Below are 17,642 nucleotides of genomic sequence, written 5' to 3'. Positions count from 1 at the left end.
CCAGTTTCTTTAACCGGGCAGCCATTATAACCGAAGGCGACATCAAATTTGACGGCTCAAAAGCAAAACCATGGAGCCTAAGCACGGTGCAGGAAGTGGAGGACCTCAAAACCCTTATTAAAATTTTCCCTGTGTGGTCAACCGGGATTTTGCTAAGCATCCCAATAGCAGTCCAGGCGGGCTTGATGATCCTGCAAGTCCTTACAATGGACCGCCATCTCGGCCCCAATTTCGAGATCCCGGCAGGATCCTTCACAGTCGTCTCATTCCTCAGCATCACCATCTTCCTGCCGGTGGTGAACAAATTCATCTCCCCCACCTGGAAGAAACTGACTCGCCGGCATCCAACCTCCCTCCAGAGAATAGGAGCAGGACACTTGCTCACCGTGGTTAGCATGGCGGTTTCTGCCATGGTCGAATCTAAGCGGCTGAATGTGGCCTATTCCCTCCACCCGCCAGACAAACCCGCCTCCACCACCGTGCCAATGTCCGCCCTGTGGCTGCTGCCACAGGTGGCCTTGGCCGGGTGCGGCCCAGCGTTTCATTTCCCGGGACATGTTGAGTTTTACTACCAAGAATTTCCGGCCTCGCTGAAGAGCACGGCGACGGCGATGAACTCGGTGACTATAGCCACTGCATACTACTTGAGCTCCGGCGTGTTGGATGTGCTTAAGAAGAATACGCCTTGGTTGCCGGATGATGTCAACAGCGGCAGGCTTGACTTGGTTTTTTGGATATTCGGTGGGGTTGTGGCGCTGAACTATTGCTACTTTCTTGGTTGTTCCATGTCTTACAGGTACCGTAACCTTGAGCAGAAGGATGGCTCTCTAGAAGCAGAACAAAATTGAAGTTAATGCAAGTAATCAAAGGTGAGAATTTCTTAATTAGCAACATTGTTCCTTGCAAGGTTATCCCACTCGGTGGCAGATGAGAATTTTCCGGAGGGGCAAACATACATTGTATCCCACGTCCAGGAAAAGCGAAGATTTCTGGGTTTTTGAAGTTGAGAGAGAATGGGAACTTAGCCACTTAAATGTAATGCTGCGCAATTGGTGTACTTTTGGACACCAAGTTTCTGAAAGTGTATTGATACAGTATTAATATTTTAAGTTTGAAGAGAAAATAATATTACTGTAAGGTGAATGACTACTTTTCTACCCCGAAACTGTTAATTGGGGGCATATTACAATAATTATGAAACAATAACAATAACAAATAATTAGATATTTCAAACGTATTCTATTTGTCTCTAATTTTTAAGATTATCTAGATATATATAAATAAGTTAATTAGAAATTTTGAAAGGAATTAATCTTTCAAAATTTTAGTTAAAATGTTGACAGGAAATAACCATTTTTTGAAATTTAATTAGAATTACGAAAGGAAACAAAAAATTTTTTGAAAGAAAACAAACTTTCAAAATTTCAGTTAGAATATTGAAAAGAAATAACCTTTCAAAATTTGATCATTTAAAGATTAGTTAATTTATTTTTAAACAATAACGGAAGGATGCGAACTTAGCTGTTTCAGAAATGGCTTAGTACCAAGTCAACCTAGATGTTATTCAACAAGGTTGAGAATATATGGGAGGCAAATGGAAGCCAAGCTGCCACTCAAGAACTCAAATGAAGGGTGGGAAAAGGGGCCAACATCTTCACTAAATGCGAGAAATAGCGTAGAAGCTCTCCCGTGAAGGCAGTATGGGGAATGGGTACTGATATTTATGGGCATATACGTCTGCTCTGAACCTACGAAACACGGAAACAGTTCGGACGAGCCGTTTCGTCATTTCCGAATCGTTTCGCGTTTATTTATACTTCATAAAGAAACAAAAGAACTATTGTAATTGTAGGATTGCCATTTTGCCAATATTTTTGAAAAAAAAATATTGAAAATATTTTCATTTTTCATTCTAATGCCGAATAAAGAGGCCAAGAGCCCTCCAAAGGAGAAATAATTCTGTGGATTAGGTCTACTAACTAGGACCATGGTCCCACAACACGTGACAAATGTCAGAAAATGGACGGACCATTTTCTTGCGTGGACTGGCTTCCCCACTGGGGCAAATCTATATTTTTTGTCTTTGTATTTTTTATTTATTTATAATTATTTAATTTTTTGTTTTAATTATATATTTAAATTAATTTAATTACTATACTTTAACATTTTTTTAGTGTGATAATCTAATTTTTTTATTATTTTAATTATATTTTTAAAACTATATTTTTAAATTAATTTAATTATTATATTTTTAAAAAAATTATCATCTCATTTTATTTTTTGTATACAAGTGATTAAATTGACTTAAAAATATAAATTTTGATTAGTATAAAAATTAAAATAAAAAAATTAATTAATTCAAAAATAAGATTAATAATGTAATAAAAATAACAAAAAAATAAAAATAGGAAGACAAAAATATGAACTTGACGGAGTAGCTTCGGACTACAAGGATTCGGCCAATGGTGCAGAGGAAGGCGAGGTTGCCGACAGTGCGAGGGTCGTCGACTCATTGCATTGTCATGTTCTTGGATTGGACAAATAAGAGAAACACGAAACTTTCAAAGACTATGCTGGAAGGTGCCATCGACGAAAAACTAGAAGGTGTCGTGGGCGACCAATCGTCTTCTCCGGCAATGTCTCCGAATTTAGGAAGCCAGGAGGTGACGTCGGCAACCGATCATCTTCTTTGGCAACATCTATGAAGGTGGGGAAGAACGGATCAAGAGAGATTTGATATAAAAGGGGAGGTTCAATTTAAGAGGAGTACAGGATTTCAACTTCCACATAATCACAAATTTTTAGTTTAATCCCCTACTTTTATCACGATATATAATTTTCTTTTTCTTTTTTTTTTAAAGAAAAGGTAAAAGTTTTTGAGACAATGATCTTCCTTATGTATATAGGAAGACTATTATGGTTCAAAAATAAAAATAGTTAAGATAAGTTTAAATTTTAAAATGTTATTAATAATCAAGTGCCCTAAAGACACATGATAGAAGAATCCAATTTTTTTTTTTTTTTTAATCTTTAGATTTGGCCCTTCTTCCTGTCAAATTTGGACAGTATGATTGTTTTATTTTTGACTAAATTTCAAACGAAATCCCTGTTTTTTCAAGTCAATTTTATGGACATCTCCGTGGCTTAAATTTGATTTTTCAAGTTCCTTTGGGTTTATTTTAAAGTCATTCTTATTAATAAGAAAACTAACTACATTATAATTTTTATGTACTCGTAAAATTAAAAAATAAACTATATTACTCGATGGAAAATAGAGAGAGGAATGAACCCAATCTAAAGAAGGGGCTGGGCTGGGTAGCAAGCGCCATGCACAGCCCATTTGCCTGGGGAGTGGTCCGAGTGGCGGTAGGAAATTGGGGTTGATGGTCCATGAAGTTGGTGTTCAAGATGCTTAAAAACCTGATCTGAGTGAGGAGAGTGCCGACGAGTATTTAATTTAATATTGTAATAATTCAATCAAATAAAAATTGATTTGAGCATAGGCGGTCGTCGCATAATTGATAGCCATTTAGATTTAGGATTAGATGGAAGCTCTATAAATATATGAGACACTGTATGAAATAATCCTCACATTTACATCTAATTCTCTAAGGTTTTTGAAATAACCAAGTAATAGCGTCAACAACATTTCATTTTTTATGATTTGATTTGAGAATAGTATGGAAGATTTGTCAACAATTCAGATAATTTTCGAATTGCAGTAGTGACAAATTCAGAGGCTAATCTCAACTGATCTACAGGACTTAAAATTTCTTAGCAATGCTAAAACAAATTATTAGTGTCGGCCATTGGCCAAAACTATATATTATTATTATTATATATACTATTCAAAACAAATGATTAAATGCGGCATTTTCACACCATTACTGTGATGGTTTTTGATTAAATTGCGACTAAGTAGTGCAAAATTAGTTAATCACAAAAACTAAAATTGTCTAAACCCCAGCGCTAATCTTTATTTCATATTACAACTAACAATACATCAAGTTTTAATATCATTAGGCAAGGTTGACTATATAAATTCTACTTTACCATTTATTTTTATTTATTTGTGTGATTTGGATTTAGATATTTTTTCTTCTGGTAAAGATATTTTCAATAAATTTATGTCTCAAAAGCAAAACATCTCTCATTACTGAAATTCCAAACAAATATATACCATTAAGGTAATAATTTAATAAATCCGGTAATCATATTGAGTGTTTAAATATCATAGTCAAAGTGTGATAAATTCGAACTAAATCTATCCAAATTAAATAATTAAAAAAACATATTAATTGAACAAGATAATTTAAAAACACATAATACTAGAAAGATAGAATCCTAAACAAATTGACTTTGTTAAGCGGAAACAAACGTTTGCTTTATCGAGACAGAACAAATTTTATGTGATCCAATAACGCCTAATGATCAACCACAAATCATGAACTACAGATCGATAATTTGATCTTTGTATCATGTAGCACAGAGACAATTGAACATGTCAAATTCATTGCAAAACATTAAAAAATAAAATATCAAAGGAAGTCATTGATGAGTAGAGATGATCATTATGCTTTTGAGGAATATGAATAGGTCTTATTATATATCTTTATTATTACAATCAACCAAGCTGCTGTACAATAAAATTGCAATACGTCCAGAGGGAAAAAAAATCACTTCCAACATATGAAAAAAAAAATACAAAATTAACATACAGATAATCAAGAGAAGAATCTTTTCCAAAATAATAAGAATTCCGAGGGGCCAGCAGAACCTTTTGAGGCACTAACCTTATAGATATAATATGAGAGGCTTAGTACAACTAATTGTGGTAATAAGGCATTCAAGCAGCAGCGACACCAAATAGGTAATGCCAGAGCGGAGTGAGGGTCAGAGACAACAATCTCCACTATTTCTTCGCTAAACTACGTGTTTAATGGTTGAACAGGTGCTGTGCACCATTGATTGTAATATTTCAGTTCGAAGTGTTCTACCCCTTTCAAGAACTTCCACTTCAAGGCTTGCTTTATGATGATGTATCAAGCATACCCCGGATTGAGTGCTAGGGCCTCCTCATAGATCATATCTTTCATCTGCTCTTCTTCCAAGGCTTGTTCAAAATCAAAGGAGAATGGATATGTACAAACTGGTTCATCAGCTATGTCATGTAATCTCTCAAGGTAAGGATGCTCCAATGCTTCTTCAACTGCAGCCAGATACAAATTTTTCTCTCAGAGACAATGAAACAAAGTGTAAAAATGTCAATGCATAAAGGAAATCAAGCCATTTTCATATGCCCTATTCTCCTGATTATAAATGCTTCTTAGGTTGACTGTTTTTATATATAACAAGGCAAACAATTTCTTGGGAACTCAAATTTGTTCCACGGCCAATGGCAATCTTACAATGTTCATCCAAGTACAAGGTGAACCCAGTGCATGAGGCTCCCGCATTGGAGGCTCTGGGGAAGGTCGCTTGATGGAGAAAAAATTATATGCAGGGAAGATTGCATTAAAAGTTGTCTGACAAAGAAGTCTCATTAGCATTTTTTCACCACCATTTTAGTTTTCATGTATCAACTCAAGTAGTTAATTTTAACATGAGCACGGCATTCAAACAAAAACAAAAAAAAATAAAAAATGAACACAGAACAACTACTACCAAGTGCATTTTCTGTTTTACATTAAAAACGTTGATGGTGCAGGAAAATTACCTGTGATTCTTTTCGTGGGATCAAATGTCAACATTTTTTCAATGAGATCAATAGCTAGTGGATGGACATGTGGGAAAACCTTTCCCAACTGCTGGCGAGGAAGTCTCGTAAGTTGACGGATATACCGCTTTGCATCCTCATTCCGAACAGGCATAAGATCTGATTCAGTGGGCGTGCCAAGAAGCTGGAAAGGGTAGAAGTATCCATGAGCATTCATCCAGTGAAGAGCAATACAAAACTAAATTCATATTCCTACGCCATAATCGTATAGCCTATAATTTCTACAAATAACTCCATATAGTGAATCTTCAGTAAACCAATGCCTCTCATAATGAAAATCAGTTAAAAAACAAAGTTTTGGAAACGATCAAAACTAGTTGAACAACTAGCGTCATAAGGCTCATTTGTCTTGGAACTTAGCAAGCCTTTGGCTTTTGAAAAACGAAAAAATGATGCTGTACTAAATAATAACGTTTTCAATTTGGAAAAAACTGGTTGAGAACACCCCCCCTCCCCCTCCCCTTCTCCTGCCAACGTATAACTCAACAAACAAGAGAAATACAATTAAACTACTAAGATGAGCCATATTATCTAATACAATTCTAGGCATGTATGGCTTGCTCAAGATTAGCCTGAATTAGTTGAAAACTTAATTAGCAAGATCTGTGCTGACTTTTCAGCTCACCTCTGTCAATAAGCGCATCTGATGCACATGATCTTTACCAGGAAACAAAGGCTTCCTGTTCATGAGCTCCATATAGATGCAGCCCACAGACCATATGTCAATAGCAGCAGTGTAATCCGAAGAGTTCAACAACAGCTCAGGTGCCCTGTACCATCTGGTGACGACATATTCAGTCATGAACTCACTTTCTGAAGTAGGCCGAGCAAGTCCAAAATCACATATTTTCAGGTCACAATTCGCATTCACCAAGAGATTGCTGGGTTTCAAATCTCTATGAATAACATTTGCAGAATGTATATATTTCAGTCCTCGAAGGATCTGATACAAGAAGTACTGCAAGGAAATTGGTTTTTCAAGTGTCAACTTGTAAACTTCATAAAGGAAAAAGAAAATAACCATGCCATAAAGTTGAGGGTGCCGAATTGTCAAAGCATCCAACCAGTTTGAGTAAGATGTAGTACCTGACAATGCTCCTCTGAAAGACCTTGATTGGATCGGATTATTTGGTGAAGATCGGTGTCCATGAGCTCCGTGGCAATATACACATCAGAAAATTCTCTCCGCAACGGTGGGGGAACCACATCCTTTAATCCTATAACCTGTTTATATATACTAATTGCGTCAATGATCAGGAAATTAATGGGTCTTGGTTATGATTTGTGTAGATGGAATCTCTAGGTCATGATGAAGATGATACTATCATTTGTGATTTGCACTTTACAATGAATGTTTTTATATAACCAACATTCTTTCACAGGCAAAAACTACACTCAAAAAGCCGGACAGGACATTTCATAACAACGGACTTCACACAAAATCAAGAAACCTTGATCATAAGACTGAATCTTGATATCTGAACCAATTGTGCACGCGGCAGCACAGTTGGTCAATTTGGCAAGGTATAAAATGGCCCAATTCTTAAAGACCCTCATGGAAATGCTAAATTGTTTAGGCTTATATCACTTGTAAATGATTTTAGTGAGGAACTGCCATTTAAATGCGCGGTAACAGTGAAAACCCACCATGTCAAATCGAACAGCTAAGGAAAACTGTAGCATCTCTCTCTCTCCCTCTGTGTCTCCAAGCAAAACCAATACACCAATATTTTGTGAGAAAGTTAAAAGGTCACCACACTATAACAGTAGAATCCATGGTTACTGAAGGGAATTAAGTACTTATAACATAGCGACACGGTATTGGCTATATATGGAAATATCCAAGTCGATGAATAGATAAATAATAGTTCTCAGCTATATATAGAGAAATAGATAGTTGGACGTCAGAATTTTTGAAACAGCTAATCAATTTATATGCAATTAATTAAATAGATGAAAAACACTTGAACGATTCGTAACAAGGAGGAACTCACGTTTTCGTGATCCAAATGGCGAAGCAGCTTAATCTCCCGAAGCGTGCGCTTGGCGTCCAGGTAGTTATCAAAAGCGTTAGCAATCTTCTTGATCGCAACCATCTCGTTCGTCTCCGAATTCAACACCGAGCTGCAGTCCATCCATCAGAAAGTCAGACAACTCGAATCCACAAAAACCAAAGCACAATCAATAAACCACAGGCTCGATCGGATCAGTTACCACACAATTCCGTAAGCGCCGCGGCCAATCGGCATGATCGGAGGCCGATACTTGGACGTGATCTCGAACAGATTGCCGAAAATATTGTACTGAATGAACAGGCCGCCGTGAGTCGGAAGCGCTGGAAAGTCGGAAAAGTGGCCGCCGCCAGCACTACTCATATCAGCCATTCCCTCGCCCTAGCTAGGTTGAGTTTTCTCTGTAGAGTTTGGTGCCCGTGAATTGTGAGTTATGGTGAAGAAGAGAGGGAGTTTTATTATTATATAGAACAAAGGAGGACTTGGTCGCTTGACGACTGCGTACGAAGTGAGTGCCAGGAAAGGCAGCCCCGCGGGAGGACGCGTCTGGACGTAATTACACTGAAATGGACGGCCGCCTCAAATTCAACAATATATGTGGTTATTAACAAAAAATTGAATGCCGGGCGGGGGGGGGGGGAGTTTTATACTCATTTCATATACTACTACTAGTTGTGTTATTATTATTAGAGTAGTGAGTTTGCCATGTGACACGCGTGAATGGCGTGCAGGCAGGGCATTGGCGAGTCAATGATCCATTCCAATTGATTTGGTTTACCCTTTTCGTCAATCTTTTTCTTCTTTTTTTTTTTTTTTAATGAAAGTAGACCTCAACTTTGACTCTGCTGGCACCGAGTACTTCCTTTTTGTTGAATATTTACACTCCAAAACAAGCATATCTAAAGGCAGGATGGATGTTAACTTTATAATAATAAGAGCAATGCTAGGCGTCATGACTGATGACAGTCATGACGCTACGTGGCAGCACACCCAATGGTGTGCTGCCAGCTGGGGTCATGACTGTCATCAGTACGGTCATGACGCCCAGCATTTTTCTTATAATAATGCTTGCTTTTGTATTTATTTTAGCTTAATTATATATATATTTTGCGTTTTCATTGCTTTAGGGGTAGCGTTCTTTCTTGGCTGACCTGAAACCAAAACAAAGAAAAATACATTTTTCTTTGTATGTTCCATGTTTCCTTGAAAAATTAATAATGATCTTTTACGTTTACAAAAATAAATAAAATAAGATTGTATTAAAATATTTTTTAAATTAAAATATAAAATCATCAAAATAAGACTAAACAGTATTTTAAATTATTTATTAAATTTTTTAAAATACACTAAATACATATGTATTATTTTTTCTTATTTATAAGATCCAATATATGTTTATCTGGAGAGGGAAGGATAAGTATATCTGAAAAATATTAGTTAAAAACTCATATAACTTTTTTTTTAATAGTCGATAAATAAATTTAACAAATACAATAAAAAAAATACTTTTGTCTAAAATATTTTTTATATTTTTTTTTTTTTAATTTATATCTTGGTTAACAATTCGTAATAGAACAAAAAAAATGATTAAATAGTTTGTTATAAACATTACAACCAATCCATTATTTTTCAAAAAATAAATATATATATATATATATATATATTTAAAAGATGAAATGCACTCATGTCCTCCTGTGATTTTTGAGTCATTAGGCCAGACATTTTCTATGATTTAAAAATACTTTTACTAATTCTTGTAATTTAATCGTTGGATGAAAACACTCTCCTCCTCATTACTAACTCTGTTGTATTAATCTAAATTATTTTAATTAAATATTAATTATGTTCCAATAAACTCTTAATTAAATCAAAATAAAAACAAAAAAGAATTAAAAACCAAAAAAAAAAAAATTGTTGGTTGGAACCCCGTCGTAGCAATGCTTCCAACCAATTGCTAGCAACCATCAAAGCTCGTTGGTGATGGGCTCTTGGAACGAACCCAGCTTGGAATTCGGTTCCAAGTAGAGAAAGAGGGAGAGAGGGGAAGAAGCAATAATAAAAATAAAGCAAAAGAAGAAGACTAATTAAGTAGATGAATTCTCGAAATCCATTGGTTGCCTGAAATTAAAGATGTTAAACGAGTCAAGTGGCTTATGGGCTTGGCCCGTGATGATCACCTGGCTTGACTCATTATATAGATATGGTTGGGCCAAACCCAATAAATTTGGACTCGCAACTCAACCTAAAACAATTTAGCTGCTTGACTTAGGCTCAACCTGTCGGGCATCACCTAAATTTATTTTTTTAAATAAAAAAGTTATAATTTTTATAATGTCATTTTTATTTTAAATTTTTAATATAAAATTTAATAAGTCCCCTACTTTAAAAATTACAAATTACATAAAAGACGCTACAATATAATGATTAAGGATGTAAACATTATCCATATGAAAATTTAAACAATCTTAGTGTATAAGTTTCAACCAGATGTTAAAATGACTAAAAATAATTTTTATAATAATATAGCTGCTTTTAGGTTTTATAAATACTATTGATATTGTAATACCCCATGTTCGTATGAGGTTGCCACGTAATTTCGATTAGTTTAGAATATCGAAAAATTGGTTTGATAGCAATTATAAGTATCGAATCAACTGCAGGAAATGTCTCGGAGTGAAATTATCTAAAGAAAATGATACGGCATTGATGAGCATCCCAAGATAGGATTTATGGTGTTGAGAGAAATCGGATCGGGAACAGTTTTCGGTACAACTAAAATACAGCTGTCATTTAGGCTAAAAAATCAAATCGTTGTAGGAGGCTCCCGAAAAATCAACGGAACCCTAGGGGGGCTCCGATTTTGCGTAACGAGCAACCTTTCAGTGGTTTCGGGATGAAACAATAGCTCAGTGAGGACACTGGGGCGAATCGTCCTTGTTGACTAAGTTTTGAGTTATTAATTTTAAATTTTTGGTATTGTAATGCAAACTAGTTTGAGGTTTAAGGGTATAATTGCAATTAGGGAATTGCATAAGTGTAATAGAGATGAAATTTAGAATTTAATGTGTATAAAATATATGTAATATATATATATAATGCGTATGTGCGTGCGTGCTATGTGTGCCATGCCCTGCAAAACTCCTCGTACCCTGCAAATCAGTCACGCCGCTACAAGATTTAGAAGGCTTTACATGCAACGGCCACGCCTCTGCAAAATCTCCATGCCCTGCAAAAGATTGAAGAGATTTCCACGCAAAGGGGGATGGCAAAGGCAGAGGAGTTGGGGTGGTGTGTTTGCCTATAAATAGAGATAAATGGAAGCAAATGGGAAGACGCAGAGGGAGTTGCAGAGCAATGGCCGAAGCAAGCATGGGCGGCTGAGGCATCGAGCAATCGGCTGGGAGATCGAGGGAGAAGCTGGCCGAAAATAGAGAGAAGCTAAGAGAGAGATCAAATAGGAGAAAGAGAGCTCGTGAGAGCTGGGCCGAAGTCGACTATGGCAGCCGAACGAACCAGCAACAGCAGCACGCAGAAAGAGGCAAGCCAACGAGCAGGGTGCGGCTGGTGCAGCGGTTGGGGGAGGCAGAGGCCGGCGAGGAGGCTGCTGGCGTGTGTGGAAACAGCCATGGCAGCCGCGACTGTTGCAGCTGAGCGGTTGCGCGCGGGAGGCCAGTTGGTGGCTGCGGTGGAGCGAGGTGCAACCGACGGCTAAGGTACTGACCGTGGTAGCATTTGGTGGCGACAAGGCCGGCAGGCGGAGGGGCCGCGAGCGGTGTGTGCGCCGAGGGTGCTGGTTCGGCCATGGAGGAAAGAATGTGGGGCAAAAGAGAAGAGAAGAGAAGGAGGAAGAAGAAGAAGAAGAAGAGGAGGAGGAGGAGGAGGAGAAAGAAGAAAGAAAAAGGAATAGAAGAAAAGAGAAGAAGAAGTGGAGGCACTAGGGTTGCAGCGGGAGGAAAAAGAAGATGAATAGGAGAAAGAGAAAAAGAAAGAAAAGAAAAGAAAATAGGAAAATGATGAGAAAAAAATTCTAAAAAATCCTGAAAAATAGGAAATTATGTTTCGGTAATATCCTGGATAGGGCATGCATATCGAGAAAGCCAGAGATGCTAAGTTAAGGTAAGTAAAATTTCCTAGAAAATTCTAGAAATTCAAGAATATTATTTTATGAATTGTCGTAGTGAAATATTTGAGAAAATATTTTAGAAATATTTAGTTTAGATTTATTGAGGAAAAATAGGAAGAAATATAGAGAAAATGCAAGAAATTTTGGAAAATAGGTTTTGGATGCTTATTTAAATAATTATGGTGATTAGGATGCTTTGAGGCTTAAGTTGAAGTGACTTGTGCAAATTTTGAGATTGGCACGCAAATCGAGGAGATATACGAGGCAAGGCATGGATATCGAGGTAACCCAATAAGCTTGAGAAGGTAAGTGGTATTTCTCAATTAAAGTTAGTTTTATGAAAAATGCTTGGTTGTAAGTGATTCATGTTTAAAAAACCCGATTCTCGGGAATGTTTTCATCATATTGACATGCTTTGATATGTATCCATCACGTAGACTGTATACATGGCATGACTATGAAATGCATATGTACACGTTGGTATCATTGATCACGTGCATTGAGGCCGTAGGGAGTACGAACTGGCATCGCTGCTTCACCAAGGGTGCACCCATACACCCCAGCTTCGAAAGAGGTAGCCACAAAAATGATAGGTAGCATGAGGGGTGCAGTAGACACCTACGATGAAAGACATTGCATACACACATGATATAGCATTATGTACCCTTACTTAGATGGTTCATTATCTAATTTGGGTTTTTACCCCTAGAATATTCAAACCTTCCAGGTGGAGATTGTAGCAAATTTGAGAATAAATGAGGCATGAAATGGCACTTAGCAGGGTGCATGAAGAATGAAATGTATATTATGTAGCCCATGTATTTAAGTTCTGTTATTTTGAATTCTGAACATTTGAGGAATGTTGAATTTATTTATGATTAATGTTAAAATATCAGGTTTCGATCTTTACTTCCGCATTTGATATGTATAATGATTCTCTTTCGAAATAAATAAATGGGAATTCTGAGACGATTTCGAGGAATGATGTGATGTAGCATTAATGTTTAAAAGAAAAAAATTTATTGTTCCGGAATTATCCCAAATTATAACGCGTCCGGGAAAACGGGGCGTTACAGATATGATTATCGTGATCATTTTTATAACAATCAAATTTAATATAATTTTAAAAGTGTAATTAGATTATTAAAAATTAAAAAGTAAAAATTATTAACAGATAAAAGTTTCAATCTTCAAATTTCTAACTTTTAATTACTAACTTGTGAGATCTTAATTTTTTTTATTTAAAGAGTAGAATTTGTATTTTTAAAAATATTTTTATATCTTATTCATTAAATAAATATAATTTTTAAATTCATTTTAAAACTATATAAAATCGATCCGACTGAACACTTTTTTCTGCTAATGTGCAACAATTAAGGTGGACATAGTTCAAGAAGTTCATTAGAATGACACATGAGACATCATATTATGAAATAAACAACTTGGCTCGTTCACTAAGGCAACTACTCCTAGATATATACATTATGGGAGGGGCTAAGCATCAACATTTGATCAATCACTTTTGTAGATATTTCAAGCACACAATGTTGATACCAAATACAACATTATATGGTGTATGATTTTCTAGATTCACTATCTGCTAGTAATCAGATACTATCAAAATCCCTTTCGGTACCTATCAATCCTTTGACTTATCATCGGAGCTTCTTCAAATCCCAATGGCGTTATAAGAATTCCTGAATAGCGCCTAGCAACAATTCAAAATCGTATAGGTGACAGTGAAACCTCACTTCAAGTAAATCTATTATAGTTAATAATTATCGTGTGATATAATCATTTCATCACTTAACCTCTTGACTAAGCAAGAGTCATGGAACGACAAACTCCCAAACCCAATAACTATGTGTTAAACCTCATTAATATGACTAGATGACACCCCAGGAAACACATTTCCTAACTTTTAATCTACTCTGCCCAAGGACTATCTCATCACATTAATAGTAGATCACATAGAATATTCACCCCATCAAATACCGACGAGAATAATAGATTATATTCCCAACACTTGTCTCCATATATCAATAATACAAAATCGCATAAACGAATGTTCTCACATCCCAATTGGATAGTTCAACCCATTAGCAAATCCCACACACCAATATATAAAACAATTGTGCCGGTTCAAGTTTAAGGATTAACATACCATCGCAACCCAATGACACAATCATTATCCACCAGACTATATGGTCAATCATCGGCGTCACATTCGGCTAATCGTTTCCCAACGACTACCCACAGGTTTACTAAAGACATCTCATGTCATATGGCGCGTGACACACCATCCTCTCATTGGTATCCCCATATTGAACGAGGTAGTAACCCCTGTGCTAATCCATACTCGATTAATCAGAGTTCTCATCCAAAGAATCTAAGAACTAGAAAAGTTTAAGAAGTTATGTTATCAGAGAATCCTGTCACACAATCTCAACACCTTGAGCATAAGATTCTCACACAGAATATCTAGGGACTCATACATATAATTGATTTGAGAAAATATGAATGAATAAAATCTTATCTTTTATTGATTTAGATATCATCCAAATCTAGCATTATGGCACACAACACTAACAATCTCCCACTTGTACTAATGCTAATTTACATCACATATACATCTAGTGCTACACCATTGGCAAGAATTGGATGCCCATTTTCTCAAGATGTCGATCCAGGTGTGACTGAGTCATACCTTTAGTGAGTAGGCCTGTTATATTATCCGTTGAATCTATTCTCTACAGCTACACGTCCTCACGTGTTATAATCTCTTGAATAAAATAAAATTAGTGTTCAATGTGTTTGGACTTTTGATGAGACCTGGGTTCCTTCACCTACACAATAGCTCCATTGCTGTCAATATACAGAGGTACTGGTGACAGAATGGCCAGAACCACATCAACCTCTGAAAGAAACTTTCAAATCCAAACTTCTTTATCAGCATCACATGCCGCAACAAAATCGGCTTTAGTGGTTGAATCCGTTGTGATTACCTGCTTAGAACTTTTCTAACTCACAATACCACCATTTAAGTGATATACAAAATCAGACGTCGATTTGCGATCATTAACATCCGATTAAAAATCAAAATTAGTTAATCCATCAACATGGAAATCACTTCTTCCATAAATTAGTGGCATATCTTTAATCATTCGCAAGTACTTCAAAATATGCTTCACTTCGATCTAGTGACTATCACTAAGATCGAATTGATATCGGCTTACAACACTCACAACGTATGTAATATCTAACCTCGTACATATCATCGCATACATAAGGCTCCCAATCATCGAAGTATAAGGTACCTTACACATACGATCTCTCTCTTCAGGAGAATTAAGGGACATCTCCTCAGAAAGATGAACTCCAACCCAGACACACAACTATCCTCTTTTGAAATTCAACATGTTAAATCTCTTTAACATCTTTTTTATATTCAAACTCTATGAGAGATTTATCAATTTTCTAACTCTATCTCTATAACATTTAATCCCCCAATATATAGGTAACATTTTCCAGATCCTTCATGGAGAATATTCTAAACAACCAGACTTTTGTAGACATTATCATGTTCACAATGTTACCCATAATTAAAATATCATCCACACATAAGACTAGAAACGTAATATTGCTCCCATTAGCCTTCTTATATACACATGGTTCATATAGATTTCTCAAGAAACCAAACTTTTTGATCTTATGATCAAAACGAATGTTCCAACTCATCGATACTCGCTTTAGACCATAAATTAATCTTTCCAGCAAACACACTTGATGTGGATCGATGGACTCAAATCCACTCAGTTATTCCATACAGATCTTTTCTTCAAGAAATCCATTCAGAAAAGTCATCTTGATGTCCATCTGTCAGATCTCATAGTCATAGTAAGCAACGATAGCTAACATCATCCTGATGAACTTCAGCATCACGACAGGTGAGAAAGTCTCGTCATAGTCAATACATTGATATTGACGATAACCCTTTGCCACCAACCGAGCTTTTATAGGTCGAAATATGTCCAACTAAACTGATTTTTCTCTTGAATATCCATTTACACCCGACAGGAACATTTCCATCAAATGGATCTACCAAGACCTAGACCTAGTTGGAGTACGTAAACTCCATCTTAGATTCCATAACTATCTACAACTTCAAGGCATCGATATTAGATATCGCCTCCTCATAGGTGGTAGGGTCAACTAACTTGTCATTGTCCCCATACAAGAACAATTCATGTATTTCCTCTACCAATAAATTATACCATCGATCTAGAGGATAAGGCACTTTACCAAATTTATGGGAAACTTATGGATGATCTCTCTGAGTTGATTCGTTTTTCTCAATAATCCGATCAGCTATTTGTGGAACAGAAGACCATTCTTCTGCTAAATCTATTTTCTTTCCCATGCTACTTTCCTATATGAACTCTTCTTCCAAGAAGATAACATATCTGGCAACCACAACTCTTTGGTCAACTAAAAAATAGATATAATACCTTAAACCATCTTTAGGATATCCCACATGTAACATCCCGCATCAAGCGATATGAAGGATATGAACAACTTACCCTGATAGGCCTATGCGAACTCCCTAGGGGGTCACCCATCCTTAAGTTTCTCCAGCTTAAGGACGCTTAACCTGGAAGTTATTTGCCTGCATTTAGCCCAAAAATGTATCCAACTGGTGGTGTTTCCTTCTTTACTTATTCTCGATATATACTACACTTCTCTGGCCTCTTGGAGTATTATACCACAAAACGACCCTTCTCAAATCTAGGATCCAACTTCTCTATTCTCAACCTCTTTGCAAAAACTAGGTAACCCCAAATTTTAACATGCTTAAGACTCAAAGGTTTTCCAACTCATATCTCATATAATGTGGTTGAAACAGATTTAGTTGATACTCAATTTATCAAATAAATCACAGTAAGAATAGCATAACCCCACAGTGAAATAAGCAAATCTGTGTAGTTTAGTATAGAATGAACCATGTCCAACAATGTCTGATTCCTACGTTTAGTTACACCATTCAAATATGGTGTATAAGGAGAAATTAACTATAAAACTATACCACAAGTCTTTAAGATAATTAACAAACTCAATACTCAAGTATTCAATTTCTCGATTTGATCGAAGAATCTTAATAGTCTTTCTTGATTAGTTATCTACTTCAATCTCAAACTCTTTAAACTTTTCAAATACTTCAGACTTGTACTTCATTAAGTATACGTAATCATACCATGATAAATTATCAGTAAAAGTTACAAAGTAGATATAACCACCCTGAGACATATAATCGTGACTTACAAGTTGTGGAATTGAAACACATTCTGAATCACATTTGGTATATGTAAACAATCATATAAAATCAATACATTCCTAGAAGATAAAGATACAAAAATTATCCCAATGGCTAATGTAGCAACGCTTATCCCATTGCCAACCTACAAAACCACTTCGCACTACCCAAACGCCATACTTTGACTAAGATCCTTCATAGACAAACAAATATGAGAAGTAGCGCTAAAATTCACAATCCAAAAAGTAGGGTATCGACCAATCAAAAAATCAATCACAATAATACATATAGAAGGAAAAATACCTTGACCATCCAGGTACTATCCCTTAAACTCCTCAGATAGACTGAGTAGTTCCTTTTTCAATGTCCCTTCTGATCATAAAAGTAACAATTACCTTTACCCTAAACTTCCTTACCCTC

General features: G+C 36.1%; 2 protein-coding genes across 15 annotated transcripts in view; one reads left to right on the top strand and one right to left on the bottom strand.

Annotated features, from left to right (window-relative positions):
* Positions 1-1,207, top strand: part of LOC127787095 (protein NRT1/ PTR FAMILY 2.6-like) — a 78,883-nt gene extending 77,676 nt beyond the window's left edge. For 5 of the 14 annotated variants that reach the window (XM_052315023.1, XM_052315050.1, XM_052315059.1 and 2 more), the window contains one exon: positions 5-1,207. In XM_052315023.1, coding sequence (XP_052170983.1) covers positions 5-848 — 844 coding nt within the window. In that variant the 3' untranslated portion in view covers positions 849-1,207. The remainder of the gene's footprint in view (positions 1-4) is intronic. The other 9 variants (XM_052315013.1, XM_052314973.1, XM_052314959.1 and 6 more) reach the window with 4 other exon arrangements.
* A 3,370-nt stretch (positions 1,208-4,577) lies between these two features.
* Positions 4,578-8,316, bottom strand: LOC127787194 (mitogen-activated protein kinase 3). Its single transcript, XM_052315123.1, has 6 exons — positions 7,991-8,316; positions 7,771-7,900; positions 6,863-7,000; positions 6,402-6,734; positions 5,717-5,900; positions 4,578-5,209 (listed from the first exon to the last, which is right to left on the bottom strand). The coding sequence occupies exons 1-6, from the start codon at positions 8,158-8,160 to the stop codon at positions 5,043-5,045; spliced, it is 1,122 nt and encodes a 373-aa protein (XP_052171083.1). The 5' UTR covers positions 8,161-8,316; the 3' UTR covers positions 4,578-5,042.
* Between the last annotated feature and the right edge of the window lie 9,326 nt (positions 8,317-17,642).

Source organism: Diospyros lotus, chromosome 1 (assembly GCF_014633365.1).
Source record: "Diospyros lotus cultivar Yz01 chromosome 1, ASM1463336v1, whole genome shotgun sequence".
NCBI classification, from domain to species: Eukaryota; Viridiplantae; Streptophyta; class Magnoliopsida; order Ericales; family Ebenaceae; genus Diospyros; species Diospyros lotus.
Note: the sequence above shows the minus strand (reverse complement) of the source record. Positions and strands in the feature narration are given on the sequence as shown.